The sequence below is a fragment of the Columba livia genome, chromosome 6, assembly GCF_036013475.1.
Source record: "Columba livia isolate bColLiv1 breed racing homer chromosome 6, bColLiv1.pat.W.v2, whole genome shotgun sequence".
Classification (NCBI taxonomy): Eukaryota; Metazoa; Chordata; class Aves; order Columbiformes; family Columbidae; genus Columba; species Columba livia.
The window spans coordinates 31,664,678-31,685,716 of NC_088607.1; the positions used below are offsets into that span (position 1 = coordinate 31,664,678).

General features: G+C 38.4%; 1 protein-coding gene across 11 annotated transcripts in view; it reads right to left on the bottom strand.

Moving 5' to 3' along the window:
- The window catches only part of FAM13C (family with sequence similarity 13 member C), a 131,074-nt gene that overhangs the window by 98,947 nt on the left and 11,088 nt on the right, over positions 1-21,039 (bottom strand). For all 11 annotated transcript variants that reach the window (XM_021283510.2, XM_021283292.2, XM_021283265.2 and 8 more), the window contains exon 5: positions 20,873-21,008. In XM_021283510.2, the coding sequence (XP_021139185.2) occupies positions 20,873-21,008 (136 nt within the window). The remainder of the gene's footprint in view (positions 1-20,872; positions 21,009-21,039) is intronic.

Here is a 21,039-nt window from a genome sequence, read left to right on the forward strand (position 1 = left end):
AAAACTGCAGTGCAAAAGGTTAAATTCAAACCAATACACTGAGGCACTACATAATAAACATTTCACACTTTCTACAACCACAGGTTTTCTAATAGAAGTGAAACTTCCAAGCTCCTTTAAAAATGCAAGTCATAAAATAAGTACTAAGGGGCGATTTTTGATCTGAAGGTTGTATACTAGTGACTTTATCTGCTCCTGTCCAAACACAAAAAAAGAAATATTAAAGGATACCAGGAGTTTTAATTTTTTTGAGAGGTTCAGGGGAGTCAACTGTAAATTCAAGTGTCTCTGCAGCAGTTCTGCATGCTTCCTGCCACTGGCCCTATGTAAAAGTGTTCTTCAACCATGCACCTTTCCCCAAGAAGCATCTCCCTTTTCTGACAATGCGGCGGATGGCCAGCAAAGAACATGCTATTCCTTTGAATGTTGCCATTGAGGACACATTTCTACAGAATCTACTAACACAAAAAACCCAAAAGGTAGCCCCAAACTCATGTTGTCCAGTGGCAGTAATATTTAAAGATAAGGCAATACTTTTCTAAAATGCATACCATTATAACCCATCATCTTCCCCATTGTGTTTGGATGTAAAGCCTTGAATTTGTTCTGCTAAACTTTGCTATGACAAATATTTTTTCTGGCTTCCTATTAAAAGAAGGTTATCATAAGAACACTACTGGGCGAAAAGATGTAAAGTCTCAAGGAAAGCTTGCACACATCATTGAAAACAGTATCTCAAAATTCACAGCAGAATGAGCTGTGGTAGGCAAACCCATGTGATAAGTTATTAAAACATAACTTTCAAGAAATCATCTGCTAGAGGGAGAAACCAAAATGGGCTTCTCATAAGTGCATTAACCTGAGTCAATATGCAGTGTTACTTGGTTCAGCCCCTCTCCAGCTATCTTGACACTTCCAAGAACAAGTTAGAACTTGAATTCAAAATATAAACAAAGCTCAAAAATATATGTATTAATTTACATATTTTTAAAATATATGCATCTTCTCCAAGTATGTAATATACAAGAATCACTAGAAACTTCAGTTTCCTTTTTCTTTTATTGAAATTATCCTGTAACACCCAGTAACGCTGTTACAGAGGTTTAGCTTTAGTACTCTCTTTCAAAGCTATTTTGTTATTATGTTTGAGAGTCATTTAATAATTTGAGGTTATAAAACCTAAAGAATGTACTAAATAATGGTAATAATACCTGCTTCACTAACAAGTTTCTTTTGGGGTGTAATAATTTTAGTATGAAAGTGAGGTATATCTTACAACCGTAACCTACATAATTACTGCAAAATTGCAATAGTCTATCTGCATTTTATTCAGAATGTAATATTAGTGTACCATTTGCTATTGAGAATTCATCTTTTTAAACAGAATCTAAGAGATTTTGAGCAGAGATAGCCGTGATTTTACCTGGAAGGAATAAAATTAATCTTGAAAAATAGAATTCTATACAAATAAAACTCTGAAAGAAACAGATTAGTATAAATTCTCTTGACACTCAAGATATTTAAGTATTCACTATGCCAGTTAGTTAAATCTCCAACTCTAGTCTCAAATTTTGTTAATGGATCTTCTGTTCAGAACACTAGAAATTAGTAAGGGTAGAGATTTTAGGTTTTTACTGTATTTTCTCTCATTCTAAAGCCAGAATAGATAAATCTAACTTTTCTGGAATTATAATGGAATACCAATTTGCTGCAGCCTAAGTTTATCTCAGTTGATAAAAACTGAATGGCATATTGTAATTTTTAATTAGGTGGGACGTTTGTGATAACACACATGCCAAAATTTTAAAATGTGTATTCATGTAAAAGCAACAGCCATTTTCAATTTTAAAAACCTCACTCGGAGAATCGATAAAAACCAGACATCATGCACATCAGGCAACTTTTGAAACTGATCTGTGAATTCAGCATTTCTCTACACTGATACACACAGCCAGGATGCACTCTGAACTCCTAAAAAGGCTTTGTAATTACCCTGATTAAAGGTGTCGATAACAATTTCTCCATTTTTTCTTGTTTTATTTGATGTATATATGAATAAAACCTCGATTTATGTCTATGTTACCTTACTACACTGGCCTTGTTCCCCCCTCTCTGCCCAAACCCATACTTGCAATATGAAACACTGCAATGCCACTCCATCATAGTGCTCAGAAAGCATCTTTTGTGGGTTTACTTTCCCCAATAAGGTTCTTTGACTGTGTCATCCCAGCACCCCAAGCTCTTCATACCCTTCTAATGAGCCTGCTGCACAACAGATTTATAATAAAACCTGTACAGGGAGAAATGTTTGTGCTGTTCAGTTACTGTTCAAGCTGGCCTGCAAGTCAGCTTACTACCTACCTCAAATTTTAGCTGACACTTTGCCTCACGGAGAACAATTGTTTTGACACACTGTGTGCAAGATAGACAAATATTTTGAAGATGCAGGAGTTTTAACACTTCCCTTAAAAGTTCTTGCTAATACCTCACCTATAAACTTCAGAATTGATTTGTTGTATTGTGCTCATTAGCACAATGTAACTGACTTTTTGGGGGCAAGGAGCAGAAAGAGGATGCATTTCACTTCTAATCTGGTTTTTGTGAATCAGTAATGTGGGCAACAGCATTAGTGTGGAGGATGATTTGGTTTTGAACACCATAACCAATTTGGGAAGCCTGTAACTAAATGAAACATTAAGCCTGTCAGCAATGATCTCATGCAGCCTAGTTTGAGAAAGAGACATAGAAATGCTTTGGAAACAAATTTCATCGCTTCCTTAAAAATAAAGAAATAAATAGATAGATGAAGATTTTTTTAAAAAGCAACAACGCAAAACAGTCAAACAACCCACCCAAAACACCAGTATTTTGGAGTGGACATGACATACAGAAAAGAGCATGCTCCAGCCCCACAGATTTTGCAAGACACTGCAGTGTCTGTCAACTTATTCACCTTTGAGAAAGTCTTAAAGTACTTCTGGAAAAAAAATGCAAGAAAAGTTCTCTTTGCTCTCCTTCATACGCTACAGTTAATTACCAAAACACCATGGGAGCCTGTTGGTTCTTCCCATGCAGCTTGGCACTGCTACCAAAGTTAAGTTTTAACCTGCTGGGTATTTTAAATGCCACCTTCTTCACTAGATTGCAACTGTGTGGCTGCATTTACATCTCCCTCCCCACCTCCTATTTCCTCCCATTATTTCCACAGTCAAGCACCACATCCCAGAGAGCTCGGGCAATGTGGTGGCTGTTGTGAGTGTGGCACCAGAACAGAGCAAGTTGTCTCAGCAGATTGACACTCAACAGGGACATTGATACGTCCCAGCACACTTGACCTGCCTGGTGGTGAAAAACAGGAGCAAAAAGGGTGGATGGCTTAAGTCATCTCCCAAGAAGCATATAAATTCAAATTTTGCAGTAAGTCTCATAGATTCTTTCAACAGTTCAGCAGATAAGAGAAAATTAGAACTACATTCGCAGCTCTTCATTACTATTTCAGTTAAATAATTGAGAGGGCAGAAAAGAGTCCATCCCAGATGGTGGCATGTAGGGAAAACCATAACGCTACATGAAAGATGTGCTTTTAATTAACTTCTATCTGAACGATTATAATTAAAGACCTTACCACAGGTGTTCTTAGAATAATTACCTTCCATTTCCTTTCACAGAACACATTCCAAGGAAATGAGAATTGAGACTATTTCTTCATTCAAATACTTTCTCAATTATTTTAAAATGTATTGGTTTTAAACTGTTCTGTTATTAAGGATTTCTTTATGTTTTTTTGGCCCTTTTCTGATTCCTACAGACTTTTCCAAGACCTCAGAAATGTCTTTCAGGTGACCAGGTGCAATTCTGAGCAGTTAACGAAATATGAGTTGCATTTTATTATGTTTGGATCCAGGAAAACAAGTTCATATAGAGAGTTATAAACTGACTTTTGGATTTTGGAATAAATTGCTCATTTTTGTCACTGGTGCTGTACATATGGTACTAATTGCCTTCAGTTTTGTTTTGGAGATTGCTATTTCTTTTATTGTTGCATCCGAATATAGGTCTTAGAAGACGACCTTGTTGCACATCAAATGTTGCAACGTGTACTGAATACAAAACACTGAGAAGATATCTTGAATTAATTGAAGACTAATTGTGCAGGTCAATGCACTAAGTAGTGATTCCTTGGTTTTCTATTAACATTTCTGCTGATAATATTAAAATATATTGTGAACTGGCAATTAGAAAACATAGGCCAAGAGAAACAGGCTCCCTTTTCATCTGTGCTGCAAAGATACATTGGGTCATGTTTTTCCCCATGAGTTTGAGATTCGTAGCTCATCATTTTATTAAAACAGAAAGATGGAAAAGGCTGAACATAGAATTTAATGAAGGAAGGAGAAGAATATGCACAAAGAAGAATGATTTAAGGCAGAGCTCTGCTCTTTCTTGCATTAGTTCCTGACAGATCTGCAGCACTTTTCAGTATGCAAGATTATGTTCTCAAGTTCTTCTTAACTACATCATCCAGTCTAGGGGAAACAAAAATAACTCAAGAATAAACAGGATCATTCCTCTTTTCCTTACGTTTGTGCCTGATGATGTTATCTTTATACTAAAATAATATTCAGCCAGAAGCAGTTTAAGAAAATGAAGAGACCTTTGAAGCAGCATCCTGAGACAAAACAAAAGCATCAAATGGCATATGTGCTGGTTTTAGTTTAGTGGACGGAAACTAAGGCGCCAATATCCCATTCACCGAGTTATCAGCGTTGAGTCCAGCTAAGAAGCCGTTGGGGAAAAGAACTCCCCCCTTTCCTCCATTGGTGTACCTCAGGGAAGCACTAGAATGATGGATGCATGAGGGTGTGGGCTCCCCTGCACATGGCACAGCACGGGAGATATTGACTTCCCAACCACAAGTTCTCATTTAATACACTCATTCAATATAAGCGTGCAAGAAAAATTTTAAAGTGCATTATAAAAGTTAAGACACGGTACATCTAATGCCATCTAATGCCTCCATTGTAGCCTTCCGCAACAACCTCAAAAAGAAAGGTAGTCTATACGTGACCATATACAAAAAATCAGCTGCTCCTATGGCTATTTTAATAAAAATTTGATAGTAATTGACTCTAGAAATCCAATTATTGCTGAGTAAGTCACTTCAGTCACCTCATGCCTTGGAGTTTATCTTCATATTTTGAGAAAATTAACAGACAAAGAACTGAGCAAAAAATATTTCCATTCTGTCAGCATTTGGAAGTAAATAAAGAGAATTTTCCTTAAGTCCTCACTTGGGACTCAGACTCCTCTTTTCTTTTATTAAACCCCCTCCCCAAAATCGAGTATCTGGCTGTAGCTAGATAAACCTTAAGCCCTCTTTGAAATAAACTTTGGGATTTCTGTATGTCAGCTTTCAAAGACAGACAGAAATGTTCAGTGTCTATTTATTTAAACTCCTGTCTAGAATAAGACCTTGTTACTGTTGGCTCTTACCAAGCAAGCCTGGAGCATAAAGCAGCTTTTGCCAAGAAACACTGAGATTCTTCCTTGTAGAGTAATTCCCAAGCTTCTGACTGTCTTGTTCCCACAGTGCCTCACTAGCTGAAGAACTGAATAAAACTGATTCTGTTTACGTAAGAATATTAATAGAGTCCACACTCATTTCCATTGCATGCTAAGCAAGTACATACAAAACAGCCAATTTCGTTAACACATGCATTAAATCCTTCTGTTAGGTGCTCACTGAGGTGAGTAGGGTTAGGACAGAAAACAGACATTTCACTAGGGATTGATTCCGGAGGCAAAAGTCAGGGGTAAAGAGATGGAAATCACATTAGAAGTAATTATTAGGACTGTATTTCAAGAATTTTAAAAGTTTAGCCCCACAGAGCCTATATTCCACCCCCATTTTATCAGTGTTTTCTTCCATCTTGCTTAGTGTGTGCTATAAGAAAGCTGTATTTAGTGCACCAAAAAAAAAGAACAACAAAACCAAAAAAGTGATACAAAATGCAAGAGGCGATCTGCTGAATGGCTGGTCCCTACCTGTGCCCTTCGCTCTTAGTACTCCTCTTTATTTTAGTGGGGATTTGCCTAAGAAATGTATGAACTATTTCAGTAGTACCCCTGTTTATCCAAAACTCTCTTTATGGTCAGGTTTCACTCCACCTCTTCTTTGCTTATACTAAGAAACAAGCGAAGGAGAAGAAATCAAAGATTAAAGTCAATTACAGGGATTAATCTTTCCACTGTCTGCTAAGCAACCTGGCTCGTAAGTCTCTGACTTCTGCCAGCAGCTTGCATGGTTAACCTCTCCTGCTCCCAGAAACAGCAAGGTTTCCATCACAAACATAAGAAGCAGCATCCCTATGTTTTGCCCGCCTCTGGGTAGTGTACAAGAGCTGGTTGTGAGTCAGTTTTCTCCCAGAGGATGGAGAAGGGAAGGAAGGATGAATGACAGGTACCTGAAAACAGGAGACAGGTTTTAGCGAAGCATAACAAGCAAAGTGCAATGGTAAGTGCCTCTCTGCAACCAAGTGCTGCATTCACCAGCCAGAACTGTGTGAGCTACTGTGGCTTCAGAGACACCCAGACACCAGAGACATCCAGACATCTCTACTCTAAAGGTGCCATGTGCCTATAGAAACAGCCTCCCATCAGCATAGCATCAACTACCTTGCTTCCCCAAAAAATAAGACAGGGCCTTATATAAATTTTTGCTCCAAAGAGATGTGTTCAGGCCTATTTTCAGGGGATGTCTTATTTTCCCACAAAAAACGATCTACATTTATTCTTGAAAAAAAAAAAAAAAAATCAACATTTATTCAAATATACTCAGGTCATCACATTCTGGAGCTTCATCATAACTCTCCAAATTCTGAATTCCATCATCAATTTCATGTGACTCTATTGGCCCCAGTTTCTCATGCCTAGCAATAGCGCTTTCCTTAAATGAGCATCTCTTGTCCATGTAGCCTGCCTGTGGCACACTGGCAACGCAACTACCTGTTGTCTGTCAGGTGTCTGCTTCTCTTGGTGAAGGGTTTATCTGTCCCGCTGCATTCAATCGCCAATTAATTTACTTTTCTGGAAGTACAGTTGCCTGGACACTATTTAAATTTACTTTTTTTTCTAATGAACTGTGACTAGGGCTTATTTTTGGAGTAGGGCTTATATTTCGAGCATCCTCAAAAATCCTGAAAAATTATGCTAGGGCTTATTTTCAGGGTAGGTTTTATTTTTGGGGCAATAGGGTATAAGAACAGCCTACAAACACTGTAGACTACAGAAATCATAAGAAATTATGGCTTTTGAAAAAATATTTTGCAATACATTCTACAGCAGAGTAGAACAATCTGCTACTGGCATATCTCAGACTTCTCTCTTTACTAAGATTGCAAGCAACTGTATGTAAGAGTTGTCAAGCCCTCCACATGCTCATACATTGGGCTGTCCAGCTGATGGGCAAGGTTTTTGTTCTGAACGCCTACAGAGATGTTGCAAGCAACGTTTTCTGTAAATGGAGTGCTGTCGCTGCCTGGAAAACAGCTCATCCAGGCAGACAGCTTGGAGACAGGGCAACTATTTGGCTTCTCAAGAATGACAAGGAACCAATGAACAATATTTTATATTCAAATCCAAATGAATCCCATCCTGAAGTAAGTGTTTTTACAATGTTTGAGGAAGATGTCCAGCACACACAGATTTTTAGAATATATGTTGATGTTCTGTAGGGCAACCCACAAAATATATGTTGAGACAAAGCTGGCATGAGAATCCAGCTCTCTTTAATGCACACACAGAGCAGCTACAAAGGAAAGCTGAGATGTTGTGGAAGAGATTTAAGTTCTGAGATAGGAAGTGCACTGTGTTGTGGCAAGAAGCGTAAAATAGGCAGCTAATGAAAAAGGACACGAGGAAAAAAAAGAGGGTGAAAATGAGTGCTGCAAAACTGTCTACACTCTTTCAGGTTAATCCTGGCAAGACTCATAATTTCTTCCTTTCTTAATTGATCTTTTTTTGTTGAAAGAGCTAAAAAAGAACAGAAGAGATGTTAGCAGTAAGGATGAGGCCATAAAAGCTACCTTGGCTTAACTTGACTTAATTACAAAGATTTTTATAGGGGACCGTCATTACATAATTCAAGCAATTCTGTACGTAGGCAGAACTACTAAAAAGGGAAAAAAACGTGAATGATATGAAAAACATTAGCACAAAGGGTCAGATTGTAAGTGATATTTGAAAAGTGTCAATGTTGCAATGGGTGTATTTAAGATGTCTTCAGATGTTCAGTATCTAAATGTGCATGAACATTTTAAAGTGCCATGTTGGTAGAATTCTCACTTTGCCTTGTTTCTCAGCATCAGTCTGACTTTGCTCATTCACCAGTTGTGGGTTGTCTCTAATGCTTCTAATGAGGACAGAAATAAACCTTCAGGCCAGCATTAACAGAAATGTGGAAACATCCCAGGTCTGAGAGCAACAGAGCACAGAGAATGTTTGTCCTGTTCCTCATCTCTTACCCACTAAGCACCAGAAAAGCAGAGCTGAGACAGAGGGCTTGAGATGGAAATACATACACTGCTTGATCTCTGCCTTCTGTTGTGATGCATTTTCTCTCCTCTTTTTGCATAATAACAGAATAGTGGGGATTGCCTTGTGTTATTACAAAGTTCTGAACTTGCATCCATTGGACACAGAGGAAAGTGATGTCATCCATCGGTTCCTGATGTCCACTCTCACTGAAAGCAGAACAGCATCAGTAAGAACTGTGTGTTTGTACTGACAGCATCATATGCTGAGAACTGAGCGAGAAAGGAAATCTCTGAGATTTGCTTGTGCTAGTTGAATGAGACACATTCTCAGTCCAGTTTTGATGAGAAATTCCATCAAGCACAAAATAAAAAGAAAAGCCTTATTGGACTTTGCATACAGTCATACTCCATTTCTACCTTGATGGATTGATATTTCCCACATAAAACAGGCCTGGCTGAAAAACTGCCTATCTTTGACCCACAAAGAACACTGAGTCAGCACAAGCTTACCAGAGCCACTGAGACAGCAGGTGTGCACTTCCATATCTCTCTTCACAGAAGTAAAGGAGAAATCTCAGAAAAACTTCAGCAGAGCTAAAGTAGTTCATGAGTAATTTGACTTGCCTAAGAAAAAATGAAAGTCCCTATGCCTAATGACTCTTCCAGCTACTCTGATAGCATCAAAGACTGGAAAACATCAAATGAAGTGGCAGCAAACAGAGAGAATCCATCCCTGCAGTATCGCTATATGTTACGGAAGAGTTTAACCAGCTAGTAAAGGAAAATTTGAAAAGGGATATGGAAACATAACATTAAAGAAATGCATACATCATATTGAACCATTAATTCAACTCATTCTGCAATGTGCTTGTGTCTGCCAGTGCTGTGATTAATAGAGGGCGTATGAAACTCAGAATGCAATTAAGTCTTGGAGGAAGCACAGTTGGAGGATGTGGCTGTTTCTATAGCAACCTGAAAGGCTCAAGACTAGTAACGGGAGATTAACTTAAAGGCAAGATAAGTATGTAAATATAGCTCTCATTTACCATTTTTCTGCTTCCAAATGGACCACACATTTTTGATTTAAACAATACAGAAATGCAGTCAGATATTCTACTTGTTATTAACTAGGACAAAAATAACCTTCAAAAACATCCTGTTAAAAAAATTCTGACAATTTCAGAACTAGGGTATCACCCCAACTTCGCTAATTAATTAAATCAAAATGGAAAGCACTGAACTTGAATGCTGCCAGAAGATTAGAATGAGGCTCCAATATAAGGAACATTACAGTCATAATAGAAGTTTGCTGATGTCAACTGTATGCTTATGAACAAATCCTCTGGATGCATTTTTCTGGACTACACTTCAGATTGGGTTTTAAGTCTTCAAAACAGCAAAGACAAGATGAAGAATTTTTGTAAGCACTAGAGACCTTCTTTCTTTCCTTATTTTTTAATACTCTCTTCAGGAAGAAAGACAATATTGAAAAAACCTCATCCAATATATTTCCTGGCACTGAAGAGCTTTTTTTCAGAGATTCAGTCGAGATCATAGCCACCCTTTTGAAACTCCTATCCACCTGGCCACATCCATAGTGGACCAGTAAACTTGGTTTACTACATCACTGAAAAACAAATGATACATGCATAAGATATCCAGGAACGTATATCCAGGAAACAAACACATTCTTGCCTTCTCTTCTGTATTCTCTTGAACTGTGGGCATGACAACACTATCACAGGTACCGAAAGCAGTTATGTTAGCTAAATAGCTAATCCAACCTAATTTGTCCAGTCAGCTGAATAGTGTAGAGATAGCATTAGGACTGCTGCACAGGGTTGTCTGCACAGTATCTGTTAGCTTCGGACTGATGAAAGAAAAATAGCACTACCCCTACTTCACTACCAATTGGTTAATTAACCAAGTGTAATTACTGTGCGTTCTAAACATTACTGTGCAATATTTGCCTCAGATAACACAACCCTCTTGGGCTGACACAACCGTGACTTCAAACTCTCATATGGTTTTAGTTGCACGGTGAGCTTCTTTCGGTTGGACTTTGTTGACTTGTCGCCTATTTGAGGGCAAATGCAGACACCCTGTGAAAATTTCAAGAAGTCACTGTTATGTAATTCAAAGTGTTTGTTCCGCTTCACTGAAGCTATTCCAGCCTCCCATGATAATATCCAAGCACCACCTAGAGTAATGACACCAGCATAGCATTATTCACAACAGAACAAGTTCTCTGCTTCTGCTATAGTGGGAGGTTGCCGTTGTGTGTGCAGAACACAAGAAAACAGTGAACCAGTATTTTTTGTCAGGAGCCTACTACATTCTCTGCCATAAATAAAATATTTCATCTTGCAAAACTCCTTGAAAGTACTCTGGTTCAGGAATAGTACTTCCTTCTCCACAGATCATTCCAGTCACAAGTGGCTTTAACCAGGGAGCTCCACGACCTCAGCTACACAAATCAGAGCAGAGGTGATACAGAAATAAGCTTTTTAATAGCATAGCTGGGCACTGATGCATTGAGGGCTTCTAACCGTTGGACTAAGACCTTCAATCTCTACCCAGAGCAACTGACAGTCAACATTTTCCCTTCCTAGGAGAAAAACCCCTCTGCAATAGGAGCTGCAGAACCAGGCTGAGAAGAAACGTTACCATTCCTCTCTATGAGGAGTGATTCACACCACCTCAATCAGTACAATACCTAATTTATAGACTGGTGACTTTTCCTTGCTTTAGTATCATATTGGACAAAGAGCCAAGAGTTTAACAGGTATGAAGTGTGTTGCAGCAGTGAAAATTAATTTAACAAGGAAAAAATGAATAAAAATAAATAAATTTCCTAATGCCACGTATTTGTTCTAATTTGTAACAGTAACAGTTTCAAAGTAGTATATAACACCTTTTCACTTTCAAGAAAAATTTGGTGGGGAAAGGGGAAAAATTATATACCTAAAGACCTTGTAGCAGTTCCAGAATTAACATTTTGTTCTGAGGGGAAGAGCTGCAACAGGGTGAGATGAGGACACCACTCTCAGCTCTTCATTGAAGTGATTCGTAAGTTGATACCAAAGAATTAATTTATTATTCTATTTTCCACTACTAGATTTTTTTCTCCCTTTCAACCAATTGAAAAGCCACAACTGAAGATCACACAGGGACAGCAGCAGCCCTTGAACTTTGAAGTTAGTTTTGATCAAAAAAAGCAATCTCATGCTATATAAAAATTTCAAAGGAGGGAACATTACATACTGTAGAATCTATTAAGTGGGAAGAAGTTGAAGAGATCCATCATTCCCCTCAGTATTCTTAGGAGCTGACCTGTCCTTTAATTGAAGTTACCATATCTGACTTTGAAGAGTTTCTTTTCCTTTTCTGGAGTGACAGTGGCAGTGTCAAGCTTCTCAGGAGAGACAGCTTAATAACAATATTAAAAATGCTGCCACCCTCTTCTACACATAAAGGTTTTTTATATTTTTTCTTTGATTTTGACTCAGTATGAACTTCTCTCTTTTAAAGAAATGAAGTAGGCTTCACTGGAGTAAAATGCAGCAACAGAGGTTTTTTTGTTTGGCTTTGGGTTTTGTTTGGCGTTGGTTTTTTGTTTGTTTTGGTTTTGTTTGGGGGCATTTTTGTTTGGTTTTCTGTTGTGTAGGGTGGTGTGGTTTGACTGGGGGTTGTATTTTTTCTTATTTTTAATTGTGTTTTAGGAGATCCCTAAGCACACTTTTCAGAAACAGCATAGCTGTGAATTTCAAGCATACAAATGAATTAATCTGTTTCCTGTTTTGCTATAGACTTTAGAAATAAATAGACTTCACAAAGAATGACAATTACATGGATATAGATTTGCTATAGACATTAGAAACACAGACTTTATAAGGAATAAAATTCACACGGATCTGGATTTAGGTTGCATCTACTTATGCTCTTTCTGGTCGACAGCACAATGACTGTTTCTGTGCGCATACAGGGGATAAGGAACACTGGAAAAGAAGTCAATGCTATTTGCTGCTGCTAATAACTAACTCATGCTCCAGGCAGATCCAGAAGATTTTGGTTTAGTTGACATGTTTCCTAGAAGTATCTTTTTTCTACAACTTGCAAGAAGAAAAGACTATTTTCTTTGTAACACACAAGTTACTAAGGGCAGGTGAAAAGCTCACCCATTATCTAGAATACAGCAGCTTACTGCTCTGCCGACAGTTGTTTTCACAAGTTGCTTAAGCTTCTAACATGAACAGTGCTTATTGGTTGCAAAAGGTAATTAGATAGATACAGCTCTTTACTGTTCCACAGACCCTTGAATATTAATTTTGAACACAGCTTATCATCCTTTTCTCCCACTATCCACCCAACCCAACCAGCATTTTGCTTAAGCATGTAAAGAATTATGGAATATAAATGATTAACAAAATAGCTAGGAATTTGGTTAGACTAAACATTAAGCCATGGAAGAAAGAGTTCGATAAGTAAAGCTGCAGATGAGATATTTAATCAAGGACATGTTCTGTTCATCATTTCTTGCAATTAAGAGGTAGACTGCTTGCTATACTTCCCTAGTGAAAATATGCAAAAGACAAACATTTTTAGAAGTATTGTATGGGTTTGTGTTACAGTATGCCGCATATATCCAAATTCAGCTCATTGTTTATTGTTGTTGTATAACCCTATTTATAGGCCAATGAAAAAGATCACAAAGCTCAAAGCTATCCATGTAATTCCCAAAGAGCTTGAAAATAAAATTAGAGAGTAAAGAACTAAAATAGTATGAGATAACAAGTTCTAAACCATATTTTCTTCACTTGATCTCCACAGCAACTCTACAAAATTACTAAAGCCATCATATAGACACTCTAGTAAACAAAAAAGTTAGTTTGTTTGGGGTTTTTTGTTTATTTGTTGTTAGATTTTGCTTTTTTTTGTTTTTAAGTAACATTTTTTCTTCTAATGTAGTCCCATTCAGCTTAATTAGGTTTTTTTTGGGGGGGATGGGGGGAAGAATATAAATTACATACACAAAAATCCTAAAGCTAGAGAGCTTAGGATCTATACATAACTCCCTATGTCATCTCCTGTTCTCCGCTACTTACAGTCATGTCCTTACCTTGTGTACCTTCACCATTCCCCTGCCTGCAGGGTTTACACAGGGATCAGCCTTTCCTTGTTCCACTGCCCAGGCCCCTCTCCTGCCTATGCCAGGCAGAGATCCCAGTGGCCCTCATCTTGGTGAACCTCTGCATCTTTCAGCCACTCCACGGCCCAGATGGAGGGGGGAGAATCCATTTTAACCTGTGCATTTGGCTCCCCACCCATGGATGCTGGCATGAGGAGTCTCCTGAAGTAATGGAAAGCTGAGTGCCTACAGCTGCTCTTATGTGCAGCCCAGCAACACCAGCAACTCCCAGGCAAAGCTTCAGTCATGTACTGGAAGCAACGCTGGATCAAACAGCAGCAGCCCCTCACATACTTCCTTGTCCTCCTAACATCTTATGGAAAAAGTCAGTCCTGAGCAGCATCTCCAGGCACAGCTGACGACCACACCGCTTGGCAGAACCAGCCTAAGGCCCACTCCAGCATTTCTGCGCTAGACAGAATCCGTGCGTGCTCATCTGCAGTTCTCTGGGAACAGGGCACCGTCTAATTAAAGCAGATGGGCAGTGAAAATTCAAAGCTCAGAAGTAAGGTTGTTGACAGAACCTCAGCCTCGAGTGTGTCTATAAATTACCAGCCATGTAAGCCAACCTGTGTGTGCAAAGCCAAACTGAAATAACATTTGTTTAAATTAAAAATGGTCTTTGAACTGGGTAGAAATGCATTTTAAAAAAAAAAAAAAAAGGCACATACAGAGGTGTTGTGGTTGTGTTTCTTTGCTCTTATCAAAACTTTCTGAAGTATGTTTGGCCATAATACCCTTACAGGTTTTTTTTCCACTTATTCCTCCCCAATTTTCCCACAAATCCCTCTTTTATTTTTTGAGGAGTAAAATTTTGTATCAGTAAATCAAGACAACTTGGACTAATTTTTTCTAACCATGAGCCCTGGGGAACAGGTGCAGCACTCAACTTCACCCTAGATTTCAATTGTTTCTTATGTTTTTGGCTCACTAGCATTTGTGTTTTTATTACAGGCATATTTCAACCCGTTTTTTTTCATAGCAAAATAATAAGGTACCCAGTATTTGGTTTCATAGTTCTGGAAACTATTTAGCAGAAATGCTGACTCATGAGCATGCATTTCCTTTTTTACTTGAAGTAAAGAAATTAAATACTGCAGACTCTGTTCTATAGCAAAACCCCAAATAAACCAGGAGAGGGTAAAACTGCATTATGCTACAACATACTAATACGCTTTCAAGATTCAGCCAAGCCTTTCTACATGCAACTACAATAAGTGCTAGCCCTATTCTCTCCTATATTCTTGTTTAAGTACTCCAGCACGTTGGCATCTTTGCTACAATAGGTGAAATAACATAATTAAAGAGGAACAAAGCAGTCTAGAAATTGCTGGGGCGAGGAGAGACAGCTTGAGGTGAATCTGTACATTCAGAATATGTCTATTCACTGCTACACAGCTCTGCAACTAACTACAATTAAATGAACCACAATTAACTGCAGTTAGATGAATAATGGGGTTTTCTTATTTTGATATTTTTTCTGACAGTGGATTTTTTTTTCCTCAGGTTTGTATTTTACTCTATATTTCTTGCCTACTTTTCTGAAAACATTTCCTCTTCCCATCCCTAATCTTGCACAAAAATGAAAAGCCACTATGCGTTTAAAATAATGTCTTCTCCCCCACCCCACCCCACTATTAAAGCCAATGACAAGTAAAAAGGCTGAAATATTTTAATGCTTCCGTATCACAAGTCTCTCAGTAAAAATACTTTAAATTTCCCAAAGGATGATTTTCCCAGCAAAGACTTCATTTCTGATATTGTTTTGTTTTTTAAAAGCCCTGGTCATCTACAAACAAACTACATTGCTCATGTACGTCAAAGGAAAGGAATACAAAACTGGTAAGAGATTTTATTGGTAGTCCTGCTGAGGTAAGGAAGGTGACTGAGCACAAAACAAAGGCAGCTTGTGTTTCATAGTGTTTTGGAGCTGAATTCATACCCTTGCTTCATGCCTCTCTGATATCAGTAATTATCTGAGGAAGGAACAGGCTGATGTTCTGATACGTTACAAAAATAGAAATGTAATAACTAATTTTAAGATGGGTACTCAGAACATGTTAAATACTTATGTTCAAAGCAAATAACAGCTCAGGAGAGAGAGAGAGAACAATGCTGACCCCAAGTGGAAGAAAACACTGCTGGCTCCATCCTCTATTGCAACCATGAGATGCCTGAAAAATCTCAGAGCCACAAGTCTGAGCTTTAGGTGGTGTGGTAATTTAACATCAGAGGAAGACCACACAGACTCTCTGAAAGCAAAAATCTGTGTTATCCTAATGTGCACACTAACTGATTAATTATAATCCTCTTCCTTGTAGTGTAGCTGATCTTAGTAAGCAAAGCAACCAGCTGCCTCTCTAAACACATCAGGTATTACTCTCCCTCACACATTGCAGATATGACTTGTTAATCTGTAATCTACATAAATTCTGTGAGCATGACTATGGTAGGAGCCTTTGAGATGTTCTCTTGACAGCAAAACTGAAACCGGGCATGCACAAAGAAGTAGCAAAAACAAGTCTCCACCAAGTTGTTTTTTGTACAGCATACTGCCTTCAAAACATATTTTTCAAGCCAGAAAAGACCTGTATTAGTAACCAGTTTTAGAAAGGCTTCCTCCTCTCACACACTTTCTATCATTATTGCATGACAGGCAGTGATCAGTGTAATCAGCTGGCGTGATTGCCTGAGCTCTGTTCTTGTGTCATTGATTGCAGTGAAGAATCGCAGGATTTCAGTTTGGCCAGTTCCCCTCTTCTGTGCTCAGGCTGCTTGTTACAGCAAAGCAGAGCCAACAGTGCTTCGTGTGAGAAAACTGGATGCTGGCAAAATCCACTAAGTCATAGAAAGGGGTTGAAGAGTGACAGCAGTGTGTGTCCCAGGGTGCTTGTACAGCAAGTCCAGAGAAAGCCCCAGCGATGCCGGAGCAGACATTAAATCAGTGACATTCCCTCCACACCCTGCAGTTCACTGAGAATAGAGATCTCTGGTACAAAGGAGAGTCTGCTGCAGATCACAAGCACAGCACAGAAAAAGCACCTTGCTCTCTCCATATCCTATTCCCTCCACAGACAGGAAGAAAGGCTCTGGCACTGAAGACCTTGGAGTAAAGAATACTCCAGCCAGATCCACTTGGGTTGTTTTAAGTCAGGCTTGCCTAAGGCTACAGGGGTTTTTATCAAATCCTTATGCCTACAGTTAGTAAAATATTCTGCACTGTTTATCCAAAAGAAATATATACATCCTTAAAAACTCTTAGCCACATTTTTTATGGAGACCTAGGTCCTACTTTGGGCCTCAATATATGGCATTTTTATCCAGTCTTCTGGCTTGGGCAGTACTCAAATACAAAATTAAAACATGATGTTTAATGAGGCCATGTTTTGCTGAATTTACAACAGTTAGGGAAAACAATTTTTCTGTGGAATGGGAAATAACATGAAGAATTCTTTCTATAATGTAACAGCAATCCCTACAGAAACATTGACAAATCTCCTGGCCATTCACATGGTACACATAGAATTCGCTATGTTCACATCTAAACCAGACTAAAAGTTATCCCTGTTAAGCAAAAAATTAAAATGAAAGTAATCAAGATCTATACCAGGTTAAATTTAGGAAAAAATGTTAAGGGCCACAACTAGGAACTAGAACTATATTCCTCTGTTCAAGAAAAAATGTTTTGACAATTTAATCTAACCTGGAAATTCCAGTTTACTAAATCATGAGATGACATCTGTTTGATTGCTTGTTTGTTCTAAAAGGTTTCAGCTAATTCCATTAGCATTGTCATGGGACTACTAAAGGAAAACAAATTATTGCTGTCCTTCAAATTGAGGAGAGTCCATTTCAAAGACCACAATTCTTTTTTACAACAACTTCAGATGAGAGTAAGGCACCACATTTTTTCACAGAACAAGGTTAATGCCAAAACATTCATTTTGTGTTTGAAAAAGGCTAAAAAAGCCAGAGACTGACAAAACTCTATAGACCACAAAAGCCTTCCCAACAAAGCCATAATTTGAGTAGATGAATTCTCCATTAAGTATTTAGTTGCACTGTTCTGACCAATTCCAACCACACCACAGTTTCAGAAATTCTCTCCGAGGTATCTGTGGTCAACCTGCAGGTCCAGCTCCACTTTCCCAGCCCCTGGATCCCTGCAATCCCTTTATAATGGGGTTCCACAATTGTAGAGAGTAGCTACGTGAGACCAAATCAATAGGCAGACCCTTCAGCCTTGCTACACATAGTGTAGCTACACATACTGTAGAATGCATAGATGGACAAAGGAAGAAAAGAAAACAAGAAATGAGACTAATTTCCTCAGGGTGAAGGCTTTTTTTCTAATGAACCACATGCTTTAATGGAGATACATGCAGTGGCTTGTACGCACCCACAAAGTCATGCTTCTGTTTGTTTGCAAGACAAAGGCAGCGTGCATAATTCAGGAAGGATTTATCTATGACTTCTTTACAAAAGGAAAATATGAGAAAGCACTCTTGAAGTAGATGCAAAAAAAATTTCCATATTCAACTTTTATCTAGAATGTGAGATTCAGAAACGATCAGGGCAAATAATGTGACAAATTGCTATCAGCAAAGTTTTGCTCATAATTTAATTACACTATAGAAGTTAAGCTAATCTTGTACATCTCCAACACAGCTAGTAACACACTTCAGGTTAAACACAATTATCCAGAGAGGCCCCAAGTCAAAACAAACACCAAAATGTCTAACATCTCTTTTTAAAAAATGGTTTAAGCCAAAAAGAAAAATCAGTTTAGTACCAGTGCAGTTTGTGAGCTGGGACAGAAGGTTATAGGACAGCCTTAAATGCTAATGGACTCACACAATAAAGGTGAATAAAAAAAAAAAAAAAAAAAAAAAAAAAGGGGGGGCAAACTTACTGTCAGGATTTTATAGCATTACAACCCTATTTTAAGAAAAAACACATACTTATGCAATGGTCAGGAAACAAAGGACAATCTGGAATACATAGCTTGGATGTATCTCTTGGATAGATCTTTTGAACAACTATCCTCAGATAGGATAGGTGGTTGTGAACAGTCTACTATCCATCCTGAGGTAATACAGGGTGTTTCAAAAAGACAGAGCCAATTGCAGAGATACAGTGTTTTCAAATTGGGTCCATCTTTAAACGCCCTGCAGTTCTGAACTATTAGACCAGGGTCTTTCAAAATCTTGTAAATTCTTCTCCCAGTCTGCCAGTCTGAATCAGCCTGCAGACGCAGAGTAACTAGGATGACTCCTGGCACTTCAAGATACTAAGAGCTCTGCTCAGGAACAATCAGTCTTGCCCATCTCAGCCTACAAACAATACAACTGAAGGTTAAGCCACTGTCAGCTGTATGGCCTGCCTGTCAGATCAGTATGGCTTCAATTTGTTAAAGCTCAATTAATTAGGGTAACATATAATGTTGAAATGGGGGGGGGGGGGAAAGGCACTCCAACAACAACAACAAAAATCACTGGAATTAAGTTGTCCAAAGGCAAGTATCTGTGTAAATGCCTTAAGTTATTTCATGAGAAACAGCCAACAAAAGCAAATTTCATTTCCAGGAAGCAACAAGGGATTGGAGCCAGGTTTGCCATTTCACTTTTTGCTTGCTTTGCTGGAACTAGAACATGCACTTTTAATATGTTTAGTTTGTAAACCTAACTTTGATGTTTCCAGTTTAGTGGACTTTGAACAATTGCTATATTATGAAAGATGAAGGGTACCTATTCAATGTGCTGGGTTTCCTGCCAGAAATTACAAAAACAAGATCAGCCACAGAATACTGAATTCCTTTCTCACCCACAGATGGGAATTCTTTCACAAGCTTACCTCAGAGCAGGAGAGCGCCTCATGGCCGTGCCTCGTCTGAGGTTTTATTCAAGAACTTGAAAGGATCTTTTCAGCAGAATTCTTTCCCACATCACCACAATCCCAGACAGACTGTGACATTTTGCAGAATTACAGGGAGTGAAGTTGCTTCTAAAACAAAAGCACTGCAATAGAAAGCCAGGTTTCCTGGCTTCTCTAGTACCTTTCCAATTTCCTTTAGCTGCTGACTCTTCTTCTAGTTTTACAAGCAGAAGCAGACATGGTAGAATAACTAATATTTTGATCTTCATGCACATTTGAGTACAGGTTGCAGGAATTCTCAGATGTGGTAGCAACATGGGACATCTTCAGAGAGTAAGAAGACCTGGAGGCGTGGGCTCCAACACTGTTATTTTGTGAAACAATCAAAGTCTTAGATTTGGGGCCCTGTCCTGTGACATATCAGGAATATTTCAGAAGCATCCTTGTATCGGTGTATTCTGCTCTCTGTACCTCTTTATTAGAAGTCTGCTGTTTTTCCTTAACAGACATGCTCAGAGAAAGAAGCCAGGAAATCAAGGAGTCACAGATCACAGTTACATGCAATGCAAATCTCTTTCGTAATACTTCACCTGATCTGGCACAGTTATCAGTCTAGTCATGAACTGCAAGGATGTGCGGTGACTGCATGGGGTAGTATTAAACTGTAGGTTTTGCTACAACATTTCCTCCATGTCTTTTTCCAAAAATCAATTTCAAGTTAAGCAGCAGTGATACATCACATGATGAACTGAAAACAAGACTTAGATTGACCCTTTCCCTTAGGCAGCATGTGTCTATCATGTTTCTTCCAGGGTTTTTGACAAAACAGACATCGAAGTATTAATACTAACAATGTTTTAGAAAATAATATGCCCAAGGAGAAGATGAAACATACACAGTGAGTTCTGGAAAGGTGAAAGAGTTTCACTCTTCTGGTTTTGCTTTCCTGCATCACCAACGTGTAGCCAAACACGGAAATGCTTCAGCCGAGGAAAAGTCAAGTGGCTTTGATCTAACAAAGCTCAGCATTAAGATATTTAAAGTGGAACAACTCGGGATTTTATTCTTGACCTTTTACTTTGCACTTGCCTTTTTTTCAAAACCAGAATTTTAAACACTCACGTTCCCCTCTAGCTTAGACATACGATGAATATTTAAATTGGCGACAACAAACTATAGTCATTAATTACACTATGTATAAGCAAATATGTTTCCATTTCCAACCTAATTCAGCACTTTTAATTACTTGCTGAATCAGTTAATGTAACTTTCTTACCTGAAGGCCACTTGCTTGTCTCTGTGAGAAACAAGGGTTCAGGTCAACAAAAAGCATCTCATGGTGTTGAAGCAAATACAGCAGGAAGCCATTGTAAAGCCTTTGCTCTTCACAAGCCAAGGGACCAACAGGGACCCTAAAGGAAGAAGAGATGGATTAAGTTTAGA